Source organism: Macrotis lagotis, chromosome 5 (assembly GCF_037893015.1).
Source record: "Macrotis lagotis isolate mMagLag1 chromosome 5, bilby.v1.9.chrom.fasta, whole genome shotgun sequence".
Lineage (NCBI taxonomy): Eukaryota > Metazoa > Chordata > Mammalia > Peramelemorphia > Peramelidae > Macrotis > Macrotis lagotis.
In genome coordinates this window covers 69,091,843-69,116,173 of record NC_133662.1, presented here as the reverse complement: position 1 = coordinate 69,116,173, position 24,331 = coordinate 69,091,843, and the positions used below count along the sequence as shown (strand labels likewise).

At 34.3% G+C, this 24,331-nt stretch overlaps 1 protein-coding gene across 5 annotated transcripts in view; it reads left to right on the top strand.

The window, feature by feature from the left end:
• The window catches only part of PHIP (PHIP subunit of CUL4-Ring ligase complex), a 192,520-nt gene that overhangs the window by 92,837 nt on the left and 75,352 nt on the right, over positions 1–24,331 (top strand). For 4 of the 5 annotated variants that reach the window (XM_074237361.1, XM_074237359.1, XM_074237358.1 and 1 more), the window contains 3 exons: positions 2,913–3,138; positions 20,116–20,253; positions 21,395–21,578. In XM_074237361.1, coding sequence (XP_074093462.1) covers positions 2,913–3,138; positions 20,116–20,253; positions 21,395–21,578 — 548 coding nt within the window. The remainder of the gene's footprint in view (positions 1–2,912; positions 3,139–20,115; positions 20,254–21,394; positions 21,579–24,331) is intronic. The other variant, XM_074237360.1, reaches the window with a different exon arrangement.

Below are 24,331 nucleotides of genomic sequence, written 5' to 3'. Positions count from 1 at the left end.
CTTTAGAAATTGAAGAACTCAAAAAAATGTAATTTTTCATTAAATTTTCCATAAAGTATTAATGGATTTCCTGTTAGTTTTTAGAAAGGATTTTTGAGTACTGGCTGTATTTCAGATTTTAGAATAGTTGCTACTTACAGAACTCTTCCCAGGGTACTTAATCAGCCCTCTTAGTGAACTTAACAAATTTAACAAATCAGTGAACATTTATTATATCGTCTTCTGTTTATAAATAAACTTCTAGATATGGCACAACTCAATGAGATGGAGCAATGAAATAATACATTAGAAAACTAGGATACCAGGAAAAACTTTACAAGGAAGAAAATGTCAGGAAATGGAAGTGCTATATGAATTAGACCTTGAAAGAAGAGAGTTTTTTTTTTTTTTGCAAGGCAAATGGGGTTATAAGTGGCTTGCCCAAGACCACACAGCTAGGTAATTATTAAGCATCTGAGACTGGATTTGAATCCAGGTACTCCTGACTCCAGGGCCAGTGCTTTATCCACTACGCCACCTAGCTGCCCCAAAGAGAAAATTTTTAACCTTTAACAAGACTTGGGTCTGGGCAGAGGCATAAAGATGGAAAAAGCAATAGTCTAGTTTGGCAGATAATCAGGGAAATACTCAAGTTTTAGAAAAAAAGAGTGGTGTCTTCATATTTGGAATATATATTCAGCATTCAGTGTAGAAGATGAGTTTAAGGAAGGGATAGATAAGGTAGCTTGGTGGAGCAGTGGATGAGCACTGCTCTAGGAGTCAGGAGGTCAGAGTTCAAATCCAGCCTCAGACATTTGCCACTTACTAGCTGAGTGACATTGGACAGGTCACTTAACCCTGATTGCCTCTCATCCAGGACCATCTCCAGTCATCCTTATTCATATCTGGTCACTCAAGCCAATGGCTCAGGAAGAGAAAATGAGAATGGTGACTTAGCGCACAGTACCCCCTCACTCAAATACAGTTCATGTGCTCTATCTTTGATATCATGGTATTCTTTGAGAATGAAAGACAAATGTTATTTGATGAAGATCAAGAATATTAACTAGGATACTTCTAGACAAGAAGAGATCCTCATATATATGTCATACCATCTTTATTAATATAATTAGCTGATCTATGATGTTGCAGTTTTGGCACATGTGCTCACCTGTTCCGTCATTTTCTGGTTTGAACACACCTGATTTAGAGTATGTTCCTCAATTGATTGTTTAAAATTACTTGTTTTTGTTAAAGTAATATATTTGCACATGAGAGCAAAATTTTATTCAAAGTTAAATAGCATTTCTTATTCATAGACTGGAGAAGTCAAATTTATCCTTTAATTTTAAGTTATCTGTCAACACTGTGGAATGAGTTCTATATCGTTAAGAAAGACAATCTGATTTGAATTTAAATTATCTTTGCTTATAACTAGACACTAAAAAGACAGTGTACTACTATAGAGAAGTGAAAAGAATACTGGATCTTATTAATCCCTGAATTTGAATCTTGCTATTGCCACTTAGTGCCTTTGTGTGACTGTTGGAAGATTACTAAATTTGCTGAGCCTTTGCTTCATTATTAAAATGAAAGTATTGGGATAGGTGTCAGTAATGACCCTTTCAGCTCTAAATCTATCCTTTGAATTCCTGAATCCTTCTTCTTTTGCTTAAGATTTCTTATTATTTTTCATACCCCTTTAAATTATTATAAATTTTAATTTCTTTTGATTTTTCTATTTGATATTTCCACCATTATTTGATTTTTCCATTCTTGCTTTGACTACCAGTACATCATTTATTTTCTTAAAAATAAGTTTGTGTGTTTATTTACTATTATTATTAGCTAAACTTTTGAAAGGTGATACATTTTAGCATTGACTTAACTAGCAGATAAACTAAAATAACTATAAAATATTTGTAACTAGATTTGGCTTATAGACTTTAATTCATTCTGAATGCATTGTAGAGTTTAGATATGCATTAAGCATTTTGGAGACTCGCGTAAAAATTTTTTTTCCAACAAGTTTAATTGCAGCAATAGATAAATATAAAATATAATTGGAAGTTGGAATATCAGATAATTGTGTGTAATTTTATGAAATTAGCTAATTTTGCATCTTGTAGATACTTAATAAATGTTTGATTCCAGCATTACAATCATTTGTTGTTTTTAAAAAATGTTTTTAAGAAATTCTTCAGGGACCAGAGATGGATTTGAGGGAGGGAGAACACTACCCACGGAGCACAGCCATGATAAAGGCCCAGAACTGAGAGGTGGAGGGTCCTGTTTGAGGAACACCAAGGCCAGAGTCTTGGAACTATAGGGTATTTGGAAGAGAGTCAAATATATTATTGAAAAAGCAAGAAGGGTTTGGATTTTAAAGGCTTTCAAAGTCAAAATAGAGTCCAAAACATACTTATGATTGGAGAGAGCAGGAGGATTAGTGCTGTCTAAAGTCTTATTCTATATTTCTAATTTTAAAAAAAAATGATATCTCATTGTGTAAAAATGGCAGTCTGCTATGCCAAGGCCTGTTCTTCTTAATCTGAATGATAACTTGACCAGTGTCAGTACTACCTGATCGGCTTTGTATTGGCACCAATAAATTCCTTTGCCTAGGTCAACAGATAACAAAGAAAAGAGACATCTTGAATGAGGGAAGAGAAATCCTATTTCCTCCAGTATAAGTGGGATTTATTTCAATAGGAATTTGGAGCAAATATCATAAATTATGGGAAGATCATTATGTAGAACTATGCCATCTTTATGAATTCTTAGTGGTTGGCTAACTCAGATTTATGATTTTTTGTCCTTTCTGTATAAAATGACTCTCTCCCCCCCCCCCCCATGTCTTTTAAGAAATGAAGTAGAGGTCTTTTTTTCTGTAATCTTTGCTTATCATATCTGTTGGTTTATCTTTTTTGCAGATAGCCGATCAAATGTTCTTTCATAGTGATTACCGGCCTCTAATCCGTGATGCCAACAACTTTGTATTAGATGAACAAACCCAGCAAGCACCTCATCTCATGCCTCCCCCATTTTTAGTTGATGTTGATGGTAACCCTCATCCATCCAGATATCAGAGATTAGTACCTGGTCGTGAGAACTGCAGGGATGAACAGCTTATTCCTCAGATGGGAGTAACATCTTCAGGTAGGTACATACTTTAATATGTAAGCGAGAATAGTTTTTATTAGATAGTATATTTTCATAGTCACCCACATCAATTCAGAATTGCTTTTTAAAAATTACTCTGACTGGTAAATTAAAAGAACACACTTTAAAATTTCTTTTTTAAGGTCTTTGAATTATATTCAAGGATATATGATTTTATTTAGGAACAATTTTGAGAGTTTTAATATTGAAATCATGATTTTCTTGTCCAGTTATAGTAGATAAAATTGTTATAATTTGAAGAAATTATTTAAAAATAATTTTTTAAAACATAACACATTTAAAACAAAAATTTAAACTTTTAAATTACTAGAATTCAAAACTGTTGTTGGAAAAGTGCTTTTCATTATCATTTATCATTTTTTCCATATTCATAAAAATGAATATCATTTATTTATATAGTCACATGTATAGAAATATTTTCCCAGTCTCCTTTTTTTCTCCATATAATTTCTTCTGCTATTAAGTGACAGATTCAAGACTTGAATATATGTCTTCCTGAAGCAAAGTCTATTCTATTACTTTCTTTCCACCTCTCATACTTTTTGAAATGAATCAGTCACTTAATTCACAGTGTCTCTTCTCCACACTACCCTGAGACCATACTGTGTAGATGAACTGCAGAATTGCATTGATAGAGGACGTTTTCCAACCACAATGAATCACAGATTCAGGAGTAATACTACTTCTAAAGATGTTTTACACATCTCTGAAATAGGACAGAGAATAGCTGCCAGGGAAAGGTCTGGTCTTTGGCTTGATTTATCTGCCCACATCCTCCCTTAACCCATACTTCAAAGTTCTAGTAGAACATTAATTGTTGGTTGATTTTTGTACTGGTTATGCTAGATTTAACATGACTTTTCTCCTTTGATAGAATTACTAAACCCCAGTGTATGGCAAGAATTGTTTGGATATAGTTTATATAGGTTATAGAAAAGCATTTCAGTAAAATATCTTTTAACTGTTCTTGTAGAGAAGATAGACATAGATTAAGTAATACAAAAACTGGTTGAATGGACAGAATAGTAATTAATAGTTCAATATCACTGTAACAGGAAGTCTCCAAGAACTTGTTTTTTTTTCAATGCTTTTAAACATTTTTATTGGTAATTTGGGATAGAGATAGTGTGCTCATAAAATTTGTAGATGATAGAAAGTTGGGAGAGATCATTAATACTCATCAGAATTCAAAATTCAAAACAATCTTGAAAGGCTCTCTAGTACTACTAGGTTGAATCTAATGAGATAAAATTCAGTGTGGATTTATGTAAAGTCTAACACTTGTGTAAAAAATCAGTTTTACAAGCATAACATGAAGAGAAGGCATAGTTAGAAAGTAGTTTTGAAAAAGATCTGGGACTGCAGGCTCACTATAAGTCAGTAGCATGTTATAACAGCCAAGAAAACTAATTTGACATTTGATTTCATTAAGAGCTCATTTAGAGTATTGTGTTCAATTCTGGGCTCCATGATTTAAAGAGGACATTGATAAATTGGAAAATGAGTTTAATAAGAATATTTTCAAGTTGGAGAAGATCGAGAGGAAATGGCACAGTGATTGGCTACTGCGTTGTCTGGAGAAGTGAAAATTGTTGGGGCAAGATATAAGAGGTCAGAATAGGGGACAGTGATTGGAAATGGCTAAGAGACAAATTTAGTTTAGTTTTCAGGGAAAAACTTTATAATAACTAGAACTGCCAAAAGTGGATGCTCTGCTTAGGAAAGAATTGGGGTCCCCTTCTTAAAAATGTTCAAGATGTTAGGTGATATTCAGATATGTTATATTTTAATAGATATTCTGTTTCTGTGTGATTTGAACTGAGAGGCTAATGAGATTCTTTAGAACTCTCAAGATTCTTTGATTTAGTAACCTGAACTTCAGTTAGGATTTTAGTACTTTTTATTATTATATTTGGAAAGGTTACTGTTTCTATTTAATGGACTAGTCTCATTTTGGAGAACAATTTCATATACATGTATAGATAAGTTGAGTGAAACCTTCACAATCAACATAGATATAATTTTACAGTACTTCACATGAAAGGAAACTATTGTGTTTTCATTCCTTATAAATTTTTTATGTGTAAGTGATCCATGTGAAGTAGTTCTTTTTTTTTTTTTAAGGTTTTTGCAAGTCAATGGGGTTAAGTGGCTTGCCCAAGGCCACACAGCTAGGTAATTATTAAGAGTCTGAGGCCAGATTTGAACTCAGGTACTCCTGACTCCAAGGCTGGTGATCTATCTACTGAGCCACCTAGCTGCCCCTGAAGTAGTTCTTTTGGTAGATTTTATTTTGTTTTTTCATACTGGGTTTAAGTAAGTGTGTATAATAACGTTTCGTAGTTCTGCTGTAACCTATAAGGAATTTAATTTTTTATTTTGAATAAGCCTGCATGTTTGGGGACAGTGAGGACTGTTAATTTACTCTAATTGCATATGTACCTATGAATGAGAGATAAGATTATATAGTCAAGCAGTGGTTAGAGTTTCAGTGTTTTTTAATCCAGGGATGATGAAGAATTTGAATTTCATTCTGTAGGTAGTGATAAGCTATTGAAGATTCTTAAATTAAAGTAGTATTATAAAAAGAATAGTCTTAAAAGTAGTATAGAGAATAATATAGAGTTTAAAGGTAGCTTAGAAGAAGAATGTAAGCTAGTTAAAGGCTAATTGAAGATGAAGGCATCACTTTTTTGTGGTGGCAGCAAAAATAAAGAAGAAAGTAATATGATTGATATTTTTAAGAGAAAAGAGGTGGGGAGGGGGGTGGAGCCAAGATGGCGACAAGAGAGGATTCTCTCTTAGGCGCTCTCTCATAAAACTTACAAACTAAGGACTCTAACTAAATTTTCGAGAGACAGAACCCACAGAGGGACCCAGTGAGGCAGTTCTCCTACTCAAGGTAACCTGGAAAAGAGCAGAAAGGCTCTGCTCCCCCCTCCCCCCCTTGGAGGGGTTGCCTGGCAAAGCAAAAGAATTTCAGCCTCCCGGAGGGAGCCCCAGGGCACTGGGAGCCCATGGCTCACAGCAGCAGGGGAGTTTCCTGACCTATGCCCCTGCCCCCGGGATCACACGGGCACAACTTGGGGGAACAGCGGGGGACCTCTGCCAGAGCGAGCACCTGAAGCCCTGCCCTCAGGGCACACAGCCAGCCGCATGGCCAAGGCAGTCCAGATCCAGGAAACAGAAGCAGAGGAGCTGGTAAGCAGGAGCCAACAGGGCATGAGCCCATTGAACTTAGGGAGGAGAGGGCAGAGAGACTGCCGAGCTCTGTCCGCTGCCCCTGGAACAGGATGCTAGGGTTCTGACCACATTCAGATCCTGATCTCAGTCTTGGCTCCCCCATAGAACAGCAGGGCCCCCCCCCCCCACCTCAGCCCTGTGGCAGAGGGGGGCTGCTTATGGTCATTCACAGACCAGGAGGGAGGACAGAGCCTCACACACTGAGATCCTTGTGGAAGTGTCCCAGAAGCTCAGGAAGCACCCCCCAAAATAGGCTTGGGCTAGGAAAATGAGCAAGCAGAGAAACAACACTCAAGTATGAAGATGAGGAAGCACAAGCTCCTTCATCTAAAGACTCCAAGAAAAACAAAAATTGGGCTCAGGCTATGACAGAGCTCAAAAAAGACTGAAAATCAAATGAGGGAGTTAGAAGAAAAACTGGGAAAAGAAATGAGAGAGATACAGGAAAAACATGAAAATGGAAGTCAGCAGTTTAGTCAAGGAAATCCAAAAAAAATGCTGAAGAAAATAGCATGCTTAAAAACCAGCTTAGGTCAAATGGATAAAACAGTTCAAAAAGTTATTGAGAAGTATACTTTATTTTTTTAATTAATTTTTATTAAACATATTATTTGAGTTTCACAATTTTCTCCCCCAATCTTACTCCCCCCCCCCCCCCCCCCCCCCACGGAAGGCAATCTGTCGGTCTTTACTTTGTTTCCATGTTGTACCTTGATCCAAATTGGGTATGATGAGAGAGAAATCATATCCTTAAAGAAGAGAAGTCTAAGAGGTAACAAGATCAGACAGAAAGATATGTTTTTTCCTATATTAAAGGGAATAGTCCTTGAACTTTGTTCAAATTCCACAGCTCCTTATCTGGATACAGATGGCACTCTCCTTTGCAGATAGCCCCAAATTGTTCCATATTGTTGCATTGATGGAATGAGCGAGTCCTTCAAGATTGATCATCACTCCCATGTTGCTGTTAGGGTGTACAGTGTTTTTCTGGTTCTGCTCAACTCACTCAGCATCAGTTCATACAAATCCCTTCTGGCTTCCCTGAAATCCCGTCCCTCCTGGTTTCTAATAGAACAATAGTGTTCCATGACATACATATACCACAGTTTGCTAAGCCATTCCCCAACTGAAGGACATTCACTTGATTTCCAATTCTTTGCCACCACAAACAGGGCTGCTGTAAATATTTTTGTACAAGTAATGTTTTTACTCTCTTTCATCATCTCTTCAGGGTATAGACCCAGTAGTGGTATTGCTGGGTCAAAGGGTATACACATTTTTGTTGCCCTTTGGGCATAGTTCCAAATAGCTCTCCAGAAGGGTTGGATGAGTTCACAGTTCCACCAACAGTGTGATAGTGTCCCACATTTCCCACAACCCTTCTAACAATGATCATTATCCTTCCTGGTCATATTGGCCATTCTGAGAGGTGTGAAGTGGTACCTCAGAGAAGCTTTAATTTGCATTTCTCTAATAATTAATGATTTAGAGCATTTTTTCATATGGCTATGGATTGCTTTGATCTCCTCTGTAAATTGCCTTTGCATATCCTTTGACCATTTGTCAATTGGGGAATGCTTTTTGTTTTAGAAATATGACTCAGTTCTCTGTATATTTTAGAAATGAGTCCTTTGTCAGAATCATTATTTGTAAAGATTGTTTCCCAATTTACTTCATTTCTTTTGATCTTGGTTACATTGGTTTTATCTGTGCAAAAAGCTTTTTAATTTAATGTAATCAAAATCATCTAATTGGTTTTTGGTAATGTTCTCCAACTCTTCCTTAGTCATAAACTGCTCCCCTTTCCATAGATCTGACAGGTCGACTAGTCCTTGATCTTGTAATTTGCTTATAGTATTGTTTTTTGTGTCTGTGTCCTGTAACCATTTGGATCTTATCTTGGTACAGGGTGTGAGGTGTTGGTCTAATCTAAGTTTCTTCCATACTAACTTCCAGTTATCCCAGCAGTTTTTATCAAAGAGGGAGTTTTTATCCCAATGTCTGGACTCTTTGGGTTTATCAAACAGCAGATTACTATAATCATCTGCTTTTACACCTAGTCTATTCCACTGGTCCACCACTCTATTTCTTAGTCAATACCAAACAGTTTTGATGACTGATGCTTTATAATATAATTTTAGATCAGGTAGGGCTAAGCCACCTTCTATTGCACTTTTTTTCATTAAGCTCCTGGCAATTCTTGACTTTATTTCTCTATATGAATTTACTTACAATTTTTTCTAACTCATTAAAGTAATCTTTTGGAATTTTAATTGGTGGGGCACTAAAAAGATAGTTTAGTTTTGGTAGAATTGTCATTTTTATTATATTAGCTCTCCCTATCCATGAGCAGTTGATATTTGCCCAGTTATTTAAATCTGATTTAATTTGTGTGAGAAGTGTTTTATAATTGTTTTCAAAAAGCTTCTGAGTCTGTCTTGGCAAATAGTCTCCCAAGTATTTTTATATTGTCTGAGGTTACTTTGAGTGGGATTTCTCTTTCTAGCTCTTCCTGCTGTATCTTGCTAGACATATATAGAAAAGTTGAGGATTTATGAGGCTTTATTTTATAACCTGCAACTTTGCCAAAATTGCTAATTGTTTCTAGTAGTTTTTTGGATGCTTTCTTGGGATTCTCTAGGTAGACCTCATGTTATCTGCAGAGAGTGAGAGTTTTGTCTCTTCTTTCCCAATTCTAATTCCTTCAATTTCTTTTTCTTCTATAATTGCTGATGCTAACATTTCTAATACAATATTGAATAGTAGTGGTGATAATGGGCACCCTTGTTTCACCCCTGATCTTATTGGGAATGCCTCTAGAATATAATGCTTGTTGATGGTTTCAGATAGAAACTGCTAATTATTTTAAGGAACAGTCCATTTATTCCTACACTCCCTAGTGTTTTTAATAGGAATGAATGCTGTATTTTGTCAAAAGCCTTTGCAGCATCTATTGATATGATCATATGATTTCTGATAGGTTTGTTGTTGATATAATTGAGTATACTAACAGTTTTCCTAGTATTGAACCAACCCTGCATTCCTGGAATAAATCCTACTTGATCTTAATGTATTATCCTAATGATAACTTGTTGCAATTGTTTTGCTAAGATTTTATTTAGGATTTTTGCATCTCTATTCATCAGGGAAATAGGTCTATAATTTTCTCTGTTTTAACTCTTCCTGGTTTAGGTAACAGCACCATATTGTTTTCATAGAAAGAGTTAGGCAGAGTTCCATCTTTCCCTATTTTTACAAAGAGTTTATATAGAATTGGAACCAATTGTTCCTTAAATGTTTGGTAGAATTCACTTATGAATCCATCAGGCCCTGGAGATTGTTTTTTAGGGCGTTCAATAATGGCTTGTTGAATTTCTTTTTCTGAGATAGGGTTGTTTAGGCATTTAATCTCTTGTTCATTTAACCTGGGCAACTTATATTTTTGTAAATATTCATCCATTCACTTAGATTATCAAACTTATTGGCATAGAGTTGGGCAAAATAATTTTGAATTATTACTTTAATTTCCTCCTCATTGGTGGTGAGTTCACCTTTTTCATTTATTATTATTAATGTGTATTTTTAATTGATTTTAGAAGCATTTGTGTGTGAGAAAGATAAAGTTTTTAGCTTTTAAAATACTTAACTTTATATAATCCTCAAAAAAGATTTTGAACTAATGTTTATTTTTCTTCCTTTCCCCTCCCTCTGTTTAAAAGACTGAAAAAGAACTCTAGTAAAATATATACATAGCCCAAAATTCCCATCTAGGCCATGTCCTAAAATGTATAAATCTGAACTCTCTGTCATCTCTCTTTCCACTTGTCAGGACTGACAACAAGTCATCTTTGGTACTCTGAATTGTTGATTATCATTGTAATGAGAATTCTCAGGTCTTCCCAGAATTTTGTGGATTTTTTCTTTTTCTTTGTTTTCTTTCTTTTTTTTTTTTAATAATGATGACCTTATCTAAATATTTTGGATCTGCTCATTTCCTTTTTTCCTGTTTGTCTTAAATTTTCTTGGTTGTTATTTCTTAAAGTGCATATATTATATTACATTTGTGTATTATTTGTTAAGTCATTCCCCATGTCCATGATCACTTCCTTATTTTCCTGTTCTTTGCTAATGTAAAAAGAGCTGCTATAAATATTTTTGTATATGTTGACATTTTTCCTTTTCTTGATCTCTTTGATGTATAAATCTATTAGTGGTGTAGCTAGGTGATTAGGATATATGTAGTTTGGTGATTTGAGCAGGGGTAGAGGGTTTGGAAAGGTAGAAGCTTTTCATTTGGATTGTCCTAATTCAACAGCTCCTAGAATTATTGGCATGCTATCTTAACCAACCTGTTGGGTATCTGATAGAAATTCAGTTACTTTAATTTATGTTTCTCTAATAATTACTCATTTTGGCGGGGGGGGGGGGTTCATATTTTGGTTGATTGATTGTGGTTCTCTAAAAAACTACTTGTTCATCTACTTAGATCATATATCATTTAGGGAATGACATTCTTGGAATTTTGAATTCATTCCTATCACTATACACTGTTGACAGGGATGGTGAAGACAATGGTAACTAGTATTCATATAGCATTATAAAGTTTGCCATACTCTTTGTTAATTTTAACTTATTTTTATTCTCAGAACAGCCCTGAGCAAATCATTCTTATTCCTGTTTTTCAAATTAAGATACTGAGGTACCAAAAATTTAAATAACTTGTCCACGGTCACATAAATAGACCTTCAGGTAGTGTTGTTGAAGAGAAAGAAGTTTTATATTTATATATCTCAGTTGTGTGTGGCATTTTTTTCAGAAATTGATCATGTGTTTGTATGTAAGAACCTCATAAATGCAGGAAAATAGAAATGGCCTTTTTTTTACTGACCACGCAATAAAAAAAATTAAAGGATCAAAGGAAAAAAGTATTGACTAAATAATTTAATCCTAATGAATTGTATGTCAAAGAACAATTTAGAGAAATGATAATGTCATTAAAAATGACCCCAAAATGAGACTATATAAAAATGAGGGGAATGCAATTCTAGATTAATGAATTGGGATATGAAAAATCATTCAAATACATTTCTGTGATAAAGACCTCATTTCTCAAACATAGAAAACTAAGTCAAACTTGTAAAAAAAAATAAGATCTATTCCCCAAATGATGATCATGAGATATGAATAGTTTTCAATGAAGTTATCAATGGAATCTTTTTAAAAAGTTCTACCTCATGGTTGATGAGAAAAATGTAGGTAGAATATAATATGAAAAAGAATTCTAGAATAATGAGTTGAGAATACATTCTCGAAAAAGCCTAAAAAAACTAGCAAAGTATTTCCAATTAAACACCAAAATAGAAATCCTGAAAATCAAAGCTGTTAATGAAAGTGAAAGTAAAACCAAAAAGATTGAAATATTTTTCTTTTTAAGAAACACTGATTGTTTCTTTTTAAAATTTTTTTTAAAAAAATTCCTTCAACTTCATACAAAAAGAAGTTTTTGCATTTACTTCCAAAACCTTATGTTCCAAATTCTCTCCCTTCTTCCCACCTCACGCCCTGTCATTGAGAAAGCAGGCTACTTGATGTAGGTTAAAAATATATAGCCATGAAAAGCATTGCTATAATAGTCATGGTGTATAAGTAAACATAACCCCACACAAAAACACAAAAAAAGAGAAACCTCAGGAAAATAAAGTGGGGGGAGGGAGCACACTTCATTCTTATTCAGATACCAACAGCTATGTCTTTGGGATGGATCACATTCTTTACCTTCAGAGTGCTTTTAGATCACAGCATTGCTGAGAAAAGCTGATCATCCCTCCAGTATTGCAGTTAGTTTGTATAAGGTACATTTCCCATTGCATCTTCTCATGTAAGTTTTTTACTGAGAGCATCCTGCTTATCATGTCCCTTAACAGAACAGCATTTCTCTCAATCACATACCACAATTTGTTCATCCATTCCCCAAAGCCTGTACAATATTCCTATACATACAGATTCTTTTCTTCTCAAATTTCATCTCTTGTGGAATATAGATCTGTCGATGGCACTGCTGGGGCAAACAAAGGTTAGGCATGGTTTTACAGCCCTTTGGGCATAGTTCCAAATTACTCTACACAATTGTTGAATTATTTCACAATTCCTCAAACAGTGCATCAATGTCTCACTTTCCCTTCATTCCTTCGAACATTTGTCATTTTCTCCTTCTATCCCTATTAGCCAAGCCAGTAGGTTTAAGGTAGTTCTTCAGAATTGTTTTATCCACATTTCTCCCAGCAATAGTGAGGTAAGACTTTTTTTTTAATTGCAGTGATAACCTCATTGAAAACTGTTCGCATCTCTTGATCATCAATTGGGGAATAGATTTTATTCTTTCTAAGTTTTCTGTGTTTGAAAAATGAGGTCTTTACCAAAGAAACTTGTTTCAATATTTTCCCACAGCCAAGATTGCTAGCTGTATTTCCTTTCATCCTAATTCCCTCCCGTCCTCCATTTATTCTATTCTCTTTCTCCTTTCACCCTGTCCCTCCTCAAAAACGTATTGCATCTAATTACCCTCCCTTCTATCACATCTTCTCCCCCCCCCCCCCCAGCCCCTTCCTTCTCCCTGTCACCTTTCTCCCATCCTTTTCCTCTAGGCTAAAATAGATTTCTATACCCAATTGAGTGTGTATGTTACTCCCTCTCTGAGCCAGTTCTGATGAGAGTAAGGCCCACTCACTCCCCTTCACCTTCTCCCCTTCTGCACCATTCTAAAAGCTTTTTTTTGCCTCTGTTGTGAAATAACTTTATTCTACCTCTTCTTTCTCTTGCAGTACATTCCTTTCTCCACCTCACCCCCAATTAACTCTGTATTTTTAATAATACCTTTTAATAATTTAATAAAACCTTTCAAATTCAACTCCTTCCTGTGCCTTTTCTATATTTGCTCCATCTAATTGCCCTAACAAATGGGAAGGTTCATATGAGTATCAACTTCCCATGCAAGAATACAAGCAGTTCAGCATCATTAAATCCCTCATAATTTTGTACTTTCTGTTCAGCTTTGTTTCATCAGTAAAGTTTGAAAGTCTCTGATGTCGTTGAATTGTCCATCTTTTTACCTGAAAGAATATATTCAGTTTTGCTGCATACTTGATTCTCAGTTGTAAACCAAGCTTTTTTTGTCTTCCAGAATATCATATTTTAATTCCTAAGTGCCCTAAGTCCTGTGTAAGCTTGATTGTAGCTCCATGTTATTTGAATTGTTTCTTTCTGGCTGCTTGCAATATTTTCTTGACTTGGGAGTTCTGAAAGTTGGCTATAATATTCTCGTCAGTTTCCATTTTGGGATCTCTTTTAGGAGGTGACAGATATATATTACCTCAAATTCTATTTTGCCCTCTGCTTCTAGGCTATCAGGGCAGTTTTCCTGAATAATTTCTTTTTAAAAATGAGATATAGGTTCTTTTTTTTTGGTCATGACTTGCAGGTAACCCAATATTCTTAAAATTATCTCTCCTTAGATCTGTTTTCCTGATCAATTGTTTTTCCAATCAGATCATTTTCTTCTAGGTTTTCATTCTTTTGATTTTGTTTTATTGCTTCTTAATTTCCCACAAATTCATCTGCTCTCAGTTGTTCAATTATATATTTTAAGAGCTTGTTTTCTTCTTCTTCTTCTTCTTCTTTTTTTTTTTTTAGGTTTTTGCAAGGCAAATGGGGTTAAGTGGCTTGCCCAAGGCCACACAGCTAGGTAATTATTGTCTGAGACCGAATTTGAACCCAGGTACTCCTAACTCCAAGGCGGGTGCTTTATCCACTACGCCACCTAGCCACCCCAAGAGCTTGTTTTCTTAAGTGAGCTTTTGTTTCTCCTTTTCCATTTGTCCAGTTCATTTTTTTAAAGCATTTTTCTTCTCATTGGGCTTTTGATTTGCTTTTTCCATTTGTACCAAACTGGTTTTTAAAAGGTTATTTTTCTTCTTATCACTTTGAAAAAACTGCATGACTTGGTTTTTATGATTTTCCCAAATTGCTTACATTTCTCTTTCCAATTTTTCTTCTTCCTCTCTGGCTTGATTTTCAAAATCTTTTTTGAACTCTTCCATAGCCTGAGACTAATTCATGTTTTTATTGGAGGCTTTGGATACAGAAGCTTTGACTGTATTATCTTCTGAGTGTGTATTTTGAATCCTCCATAGGACCAAAAGTAATTGTCTGTGGTCAGGTTTTCTTTTTCTGATGTTTGCTCATTTCCCCAGCCTATGACTTGATTTTAACTATTTGTTAAGGTGGGACTTTGTTTCCAGGGTGGAGGCCCACTCCCAAGCTTTTGAAGATTTTTGAAGTTATTTTCAGGGACTGATCTAAAAATTTTCAATTTCTCCAAGATCGTAGGAGAGGCTATGTGCCTTCCTGGCCTGTGCTTTGGTCTATGAATGACCACAAGTCCTCCTTTCTATTCTGAAAAGATAGGGTCCCTGCCCCACTGCAAGCAGTAAATTCTGTTGTGCTTCTGTTCCTCCTTCTGAGACTGGGGCCCCAGATTGGGACCTGGATCTGGATATAGGCAAAGCAACAGAGAAGATAACAAAAAAACCTCTGCAATCTCCCCTGACCCCTCCCCCCCCTTACTGTGGTGGGCTGAGTGCTCTGGAGGCAGCAATTGGGTGGCTCCGTTTCCTGTTTCTCCCCAGGCCTGCTCCAGGTCCACTGGGGCCAGATCTGCTCTAAGGCCTGTGCTGAACTGGGCTTTGCTTTCTTTCTAGTTGAGGCAGAGTTTTTCTGCTGGCCTTCCCAATTATCCTTGGCAATCCTAGGCTGTGAGGTTTGGAAAGTGTCCCCACTGTCACAGACCCAGGTGCCTTTCGATCTGTTTCTGGATGACTGGAGCTAGTTCTCTTTGGTCCTGCTGGTCTGCAGTGCAGGCCCTTTCCAACAACCCTGGTGCAACAGAACTTTCCTTTGGATCTTCCAGCTTGTCTTGGGCTGGAAAATTGTTTCACTCAGTCCTTTTGTGGGTTCTGCCACTCTAAAACCTTTTAGATCAATACCTGACATGAATATTGATACAAACATTTTAAATAAAATTTTTAATTTTAGCAAAGAGGCCAAAATAATATCACAAAGATTACTATATTGTAAAGACAGAACTTTGGTAGAAAGTTTTAAGAGTTATGATCAATACAGTATAACTATCATCCTTCTAACTGAGAAGTAATAAATTTAGGGTACAGGGTAAGACATGTTTTTATATACTACCACTGAGAAAATTTGCTTTGTTTAACTGTGCATATTTGTCATAAAAAATTAGTTATCTCTCCTCTTTTTAAACATTTTATAATATAGAGACAATATTGCTTACCTCTTACTGGGAGGTTTTAATTGTTTTTAATATAAAAAATTAAGTATGTAATAAACTTTTAATAAAAAATGTGTGCTGTAAGTAGTTATAGAATTGAGATTCATCTTGCATTATTGCATGGAATTTATTATGAGACTTTTCAAATTTCCTCTACTTGGATTTGACTACTGATGGTATGCTAATTAACTTTGGACAAAATAATTTTCATATGGTTTCATATTGATAGCATTCTTGGTATGTGCTGTTGACTTTAGACTAATTTCAAATTGCTGAGCTTTACCAAATGAAACTAAGGCTTATTTTCCTTTTTTTTTTAGTTCTCTGTCAATTAAATGATGGCTTTTGAACCAAACTTAAAATTGCCTTTTTTGTGCTGTATTTTTAGTACCATGATTTTTTGGGATGAATATTACTTTAGGTAAATGTGCAATTAATTATTAAAGAGCTCATTTCAGTGATTCCTATGAGATATTCCAAAATTTGTTGGTATGTATTAGTCATACATTTCAAGGGTCATTCAAACTCACCATGAAAAAAATGTCATTTTCGCAGAAGAATAGTGGAATATTTGGTTGAAAATGAAAGTATAATGCCTATAGCTAATCTATGATTGTTACAAAACAATGTAATTAATCCTTAGGCAACAAGCAAAAACCCCATAGAGGTTGTTGTTTGATACTGAATCTTCTCAGTTTTGAAATTGGAAGAATAGTGAGACCACTTTAAAGCAAACAAGAAATAAACATGCTAACTATAAACAAATGAATAAAAGTGCTCCTCATGGGCAAGGCAGAATAAAAACTGGGGTACTTAAGATTGGGAAAAATATACTTTTTAGTGTAAACTCATTTTTTGGTGTAAACTCATTTTGTTATCATTCAAGATTACTTTAATATTATCCAAAGAAGTACATGTGTTCTTCCAAGAATTTTCAACAGAATTGTAAAATGTTTTGAAAATATGTGTTGATTTTGTTTTCTTTTAAACTTCAAGTAAGCTTGAAGTCTTGTCAACATTCAGGGAATATTGAACTCTGATACACACACACACACACACACACACACACACACACACACACACACACACACCCAAAAAGCAGAGGTCTTCTGGAATTTAAAAGATTTCTAAATGGAGATGAGATTCTTCCACAAACCTTTAACATGTTATATGCTTTGAATATTTAAGAAATTTATTTAAGAAATGGAGATAAAGTTGTCTTGGGGGCCTGGGACTTCCACCTAAGAATTTTTATAACTTATGGCCTACAATTTAGATTAGATAGGATGGGTGATGGAGATCATCAAATAAGGAAATATGTAGTTGCATTATGATGAATTAGGAAATGAGTCAAAATCAGTGCTAAATGAGGTTTTAAAAAAGTAATCCACATTAAAAGGATTATATTCCATACTATAAACTTTTATTAAGATGTCAAAACTTACATGATTTAATCATAGAAATTAGTAGTTATTTATTAAATCAAATCGCAGAGAACTTCCCTTCCCTGGAACCCACACTAACTTAATTTAAAAATAGTAAAATTGTGATTTTCAAATTTGTGGTTATTTATTAATTTGGAGTTTCTTTTCTAACAGTAAGTTTAAATTACTGAAATTTTACTTTGGCATAATATAGATATCTAGCAAATGCTTATTGATTGATTTAAGTTTGGTTACCACCAGTCTTTCTTCCTTTTTTTTTTTTTTAATATTCATTAACTGCATTTTCAGTGTTCCAGTCCAGTAGGACAACTAGGATTTCCATGAATACCATCTTATAATCTCATACCTATATTTCTTACCTTATTTCAAAATGGAAGACTTTAAAAGAAATGTCCATTTCTGGTATCATTCTTCCATGAAGCCTTCCCTGATCATCCCATTTCACAAAAGGGAAATTACTAGTGGAAAACACTTAAATAAAATTCACCTGCTACCTAACTTAAAGTTTTATTTATATGTGTGAAGTATGACCTGACTCAGAGAGTTCAGAACTACAGAATTATGCCATATAGCACTCAAAGTGACCTATTAGCTCAGTCTGTGGTGTTGTAAGGAGTAGAGGAAGGAAGTTTCATGCATTATCTTTTTTTCCTTTTTAATGATACCCTTACTGAACTTACTAGGATTAAAATTTGTGTCCAACAGCCCTGTAAAGTTTAACATCTGATTACTTCATAGCAGACTACTTGTTTTTTCTTGAAAATTCCAGAATACAGGAGGGAAAGAATAATGTTCACTTAAGGATAAATGGCAGGGCCCCTCTAAAAACTTAATAAACAGGAAAATAAAGAAAATTCATGCAAACTGGAGGACTGTTACTGAGCAGGTAAAGTGGAGGAAACATAGTTTCCTTCTCAGCCTCGGGTAGTATACAGAGTTGTTGACTTGGAATCAGTCCCTTGGATTTGAATCCCTGGCCAGTCAATGCTTCTTCATTGGCATGTCACTTAACCTCTCTTGGCCTCAGTTTCCACATCTATAAAAGAGGTTTTAATTGCTCTTTCCAGTTTCCAACTCTGTGATCCTATAGTTAACCCCAATTTTCTATTTCATTCTTAGGTAATAATCCTTGTATTTTAAAATGGAAAAAAAAACAACTTTGGAGAAAAATAATTAATTCTTTTCACACACTTACCACCTATATGTTAGAAGTACCAATACCTTCACACTTTGTCAAATGGTCTTTCAACATGAAAGGCAAGAAATAGAAGTCAAGGGCTTCATACATTCACAAATCTTGGGGTTGGACAGAGAAGGTAGACTAATGCTACAGTTTCTACTGACTTAACCTTTGAAAAGGTTGGCATGTGATGTATTGATGCCTCTGCACTGAGCTCTTGCTTCAACCCTTGACTATCAGGAACAATATTATATAGGCAGATACTTGTTTTTGCTTGTCCTTTCTCTCACACTAATGAAGTATGCTGAACTTTTGTTGTTTGTTGAAAGGTTCCTTTCAAATTTGACTTCCTGGGACAAAGATCTGGTTTCCCCACCCACCATGGCTCTAAATGCAGTAACTCTGTTGTTTGGTGGGGATGTGATTTGGTTTAATTCCTGTCCTGAGACTAGCTCTTTAACTCCATTTTCCTAAGGCTGAGTCCTTGTTAACTGTTAGCTTTTATTAATTTTAGGAAGCTAAAAGGGAACTTTTATCCATTTAAAATATTTATTTTTCATAAATTTTGCATAATTTGAAGTATAATGTCTTATTACACTTTGGAAAAAAAATTAAATAGAATTTTATTTATATGAAGAGGTCTTGTCCTGCCACCCTTCAAATTGTATTCTCTTCTTCCCACTTTTCCTCTTGGCTCAGACCTCATTAGGTTAGGTTTATGATATTGAGGGGAAAAGAGCATATGACTACCTGATAGAGCAGCAGCAGCAACTAAAGTATTTTGTGGACCCTTCCCCCATACCTTCAGAATTCAGAGGCCTGTAGTCCTTAAACCTATATAACTGCCCACAGTAAGTTTATTTTAATGAATTGAATTATTGTGAGGTGAGGTTTAAAAAATAAAATTAAATATTTGTGATTATTCATTAGAATTTTTTAAATGTCAGCAGAATGAAAATTTCTGAAGTTCTTTTCAAACTCTCCTTCCCCTTTTTTTGCTTTTATCAAAATATATTTTGTCGTGAGGAACTGCCCACTTTTTTAAAAATTGTATGTTACAATCTACAAATTTTGCTTATATCATTTTTAGAGCTTCTAGTACACATTAAATAGCATTATCATGGAATTTTTTTCATATGAATAATTATAATAGTTTTTTGCCCTCAGTAAAATGCTTAGTCTGTGGGGTTAAGTACTGTTTTTTTTTTTTTGTATTTATCTCTAGATGTTCATAGAAGAGGCACATAGTATAGTTTTGATAAATGGATGTTGGATTAAATTGAAAGTGTTTCTGATTGCTTTCATAGCATCTATTATCAATAGTCAGAATAGAAATGTTAATAAAATTTAGGGGAAAAGGGAGGAAGATCCACAACTTAGGTGGCACAATGGCTAAAGTGCCAGATCCAGAATTAGGAAGACTCATCTTACTGAGTTCAAATCTGGCCTCAAACATTTATTATGAGACCCTAGGTAAGTCACTTGACTCTGTTTGCCTCAGTCTCCTCATCTGTAAAATCAGCTGAAGAAAGAAATGGCAAACCATTCTAGTATCTTTGCCAAGAAAATTCCAAATAGCATCACAGTGAGTTGGATAAATCTGAGAAATGACTGACCAACAACAAATACTTTGATTACAATGTGTTTATATCTTAGTTTGATTTTTTTTGAATGACTATAAGAAAATACCTTAATGTTTCTCTTAACTTTATTATTTTTGTTTGGCTTTAATATAGGACTAAATCAAGTTTTGAGCCAGCAAGCAAACCAGGAAGTCAGTCCTTTGGACAGCATGATTCAGAGACTTCAACAAGAGCAAGATCTGAGACGGTCTAGTGAAGCTGGTACCAGTAACAATAACCGTTTAGGCAGAGGTTGGCAGAGATGTGTTGGGTTTTTTTTTTTACATTGGCACATTTTCATAAATGTATTTTTCAAATGATCATACATATCAGTTGAAGTCTTTTTTTTGTAGCTGCAAAATTTCTCTTAATTATCTCACCTTTTCCTACTACCTTCATTTCTAGTTGTCTTACATTATTTCTATTATTACTGGAAGGACCAAGCATGTCAAATGACCCAAAAAGAGTAGTTTTGCTTTTGAAATAAACATTTTTATCCTACGACCTCTATTTTCTTTGCTTTTGCTTTTTATATTAAAAAAAGTTCTGGGTTAAGTGATACAGGCAGTTTGATTGGTCTTTAAAGGTATTCTTACAATTCTGGTCCTTCTAGTATTAAGGTTCCTACAGCAACCTTCCACTTGCCCAGTCTGTCTTAGACAGATCAGATTGCTCTTCTTAAATCCTGATTCTGTTCCTAACATTTCTTTGAGCAAAAAACTTTCTGTAAAAGTCTGACTTTACTTTGACATTCCTATTTTTCCAAAATCTGACTTTATCCTTAACCTTTTTTCTCATACTACTCCTATCTATGTGATTTTGTGCCTTTTCTTGCCTTTGCCTTCCTTAAGTTCTGCATGCTCAGATTTGTCTTTGAAGCCCTCTCTTCTGTGATCTTCCTATCAGCAAACAGTCTTAATAGTATTTTTGGAGTGCTCAGAATCTTAATATGTCAAAATTTTTTTTTTGTATTTATAGATCTTATTTAGTCTACTCATTTTTCTTTTCTTCCTCAATACATAGCATAATGCTTTTATTTTTAACAAAATTTGACATAACTTTGAGACCCTACACTTCACTGATATACTTCATCAGCTTATTTACCCAATTGAATTCAATGGTCTGATTTTAAACTTTTGTTTCTGGTTTAAATTGTAGTTATGCTAAATTCATAATTGATCATTTAAATGACCATAATAACATGAAGTTAAATTTAGATTGTAACTCCCAGTTCATTTTATTGTCTATATATGTGTGTGTGTGTGTGTATATATATATCTATATATCTATATATGTGTGTGTGTGTGTATGTATATATATGCTTTATACATGTGAATACACACATAGTTTCCCAGTGGCTTACAATAAACTACTCTTCTGACTTTTTATTCAGCCTCTGTGAGCTCAACCTCAGAAGTTCATTCACCACCAAATATAGGCCTGAGGCGCAGTGGACAAATTGAAGGTGTAAGGCAAATGCATAGCAATGCACCAAGAAGCGAGATAGCTACAGAACGGGATCTTGTGGCCTGGAGTCGAAGGGTTGTAGTACCTGAATTATCTGTTGGGGCTGCCAGGTAAGGCTAGCAAGTGTCCATGAAGAATAGAATACTTGGGTGTCTTGTAGGACTATTTTCTCTCTCAAACAGGGATCAGCAAACAATTGCATTTCTCCTAAAGAATGAGTGAGTTCTCAGAAGAAGAATCATAACTCTCGAGGGAGGGAAATAAAATCTTTATTATAAGAGTTAAGATTATATTATTTCCTCATAACTTTATATTCCCCATCTTTTGAGTAGTATGAGATATATTGTATTTAATCATAATTTTGACTTTTTAAGGTTTTTGTATCAAAATCATTTGTATGTTTATGTGTGTGAATATATAAATGTATACATATAGCTCATATATATGGTATAATCACAAAGTATGATTTGGGTAAATTGCTAGATATGTGTTGAACTTAAATCACAGCAGCTTTTTTAAATATATTAATAAAATTTCAAAATACTTAACCCATTTGCTTCACCTTTTTAGTTTTTCATTAAATATGTTCAGTTATCTGACACACATTATTCAATAGTCCCAGTATATTGGTGTTTCATTATAATGCTATTCTCATAGTTCATCTTTGGGATCATCTTATAGTGAAGTCTTGAATACTGAAAGTATTAATTGTTTATAGTGTCAGTGTCTAAAGATGAATTTGCATCAAAGATATTCCTATTATAGTAAAATGAGAATTCTGTAATTGGCCTATAAAGGTATAAGTATTTCTCCATTAAAGTAATACTATTTGATTTATTATTTTATATAGATCCTCAGTTACCACCTTAAGACATTAACCTCTTGTTTATCTTTTTTATCACCTAAATAGAATGGCCTAAAAAAAGCAGTCCTCTTCCTCACTGCCTACTCTTTATCACTTGTGATATCTTTTATTCTGTAATGAAAGAGCTTCAAGGTCTCTAATAACATCCTCATCGATAAAATAAGCAGTAGTTCTCTCCTCGCCCCCCCCCCCAATCTAGAACAGAGTTGTCCACCCTTTTAGCTCTTCTGGACTACATCACCTAGTAAAAATGCCTCAGAGGCCTTATGCAGAATTTAATACCATTCATGAATACAATGCATACACAATGAGAGCTGCTTCTCTAGATTTTGACAAAATGAACCATCTCCTTTTGAAACCCTTACTTTCTGTAATTTCTATGACACTGCATTCTTAAATTTCTACCTCTTTAACAAGTTTTTATCCTTTTTTATTTTCTTTACTCTTCATTTGTCATTTCCCCTTAAATTCAAATAAACTTCTGTGTTCTATTCTAAGATCTCTTTGTTTTCTCTCTCTGCACTATCTTTCTTGGTACTTTAATCTGGCTTCATTTATCATTTTTCTGCATATTTCCTGAAAAGAGATTCCCTGAATATCTCTCTATGGAGCAGAAGGGCTATGTATACAATTTCCTGCTTGACATCTCTACTTATATGTCTCTCTCATTAGCTATCTAAATTCAGCATGTGTAAAATGGAATAATTCAAAATTACCCTTCAAAATATTCCTTTACAATAGCTTTTTTTGTTTCTGTTAGTGGTACCACATCTTTCCAAACATTAAGGTTCATTCCATCAGAATCAATTTTTTTTGCTCCTCATTCTCTCTCTATTCAGTTACATTTAAAATCCTGATGTTTCTAATTCCAAAATATTTTGCATATTATTTCCCTCCTCTTCCTTCCTAATAATTATAGTAAGTCCCCTTTTTTTGGCCTGGATTATTATGAAAAACTTTCTAACTAGTCTTACTTCATATAACTGAATAATTTTTCTACTGCATTGCTCTGATCACATCACTCTTATATAAAGAGAACTTCATACTGCCCACTATATAAATTATAAACTCTTATGCCTCAAACCCAGTGTCTATAAATTGTCATCAGCCTATCTTTCTAGCCTGGTCCAGTTGTACCAGTTAATACAACGTCTCTTTGCATTCATTTTCCAGTTTACCTGGATTTCTAATCTCCTTTCCTTTATCCCTCAATTCCTTTCTTCTTGAAGTTCTTAACCGACTTTCCACTTTCTCTGAAGTCTTAACTAACATTCTTTGCCTCCAAACCTCTTGGGGTGAAGATATTTTCATCCTCAAATTTCTTATTCCAGTTTATTTGAATATACTTAAAATTATCTCTTTTCAGGGCAGTTATATGACACAGTGGATAGAGCACTGATCCTGGAGTCAGGACCTGAGTTCAAATACTGCCTCGAATATTTAATAAGTACCTAGCTGTGTGACCTTGGGCAAATCACTTAACCCCATTGCCTTAAATAAATAAAAATTTTAAACTTAATCTGTTTCCCTTGTACCATAATATTTTGAGTATTCCTCACTGTAGCAACCAACCAAATTATTAGTTTTTTAAGAATAGAAGAATGTTGGTTCTTTCAATCAGTCTATCAGTACACATTTATTAAATATATATTATGTGTCAGGCAGTTTGCTAGGGCCTGGAGATATGAAACAATCCCTGTGTAAATAATTTCTATTGTAGATATTGGTATAGTCATTTAAAAATGTTTACAGATTGAATAAAAAGTAGTTAAATAATAAAGTAATTGTATATACTTATCTTTTGTATGATGGTTAGCTCATAGAAGGTATTTCATAAATGTTTGAGTGAACAAATGGCTTTAGAATTTAAGGACAAAAATATAATTTTGCATACATTTCCAATTTAGAATATCATGTTTTAGTAATAACATTTATGACTATGTATTAATTGTCTTCTTTTTTTATAGAGATTCATAGCAATACAGAAATAAAAGAAAC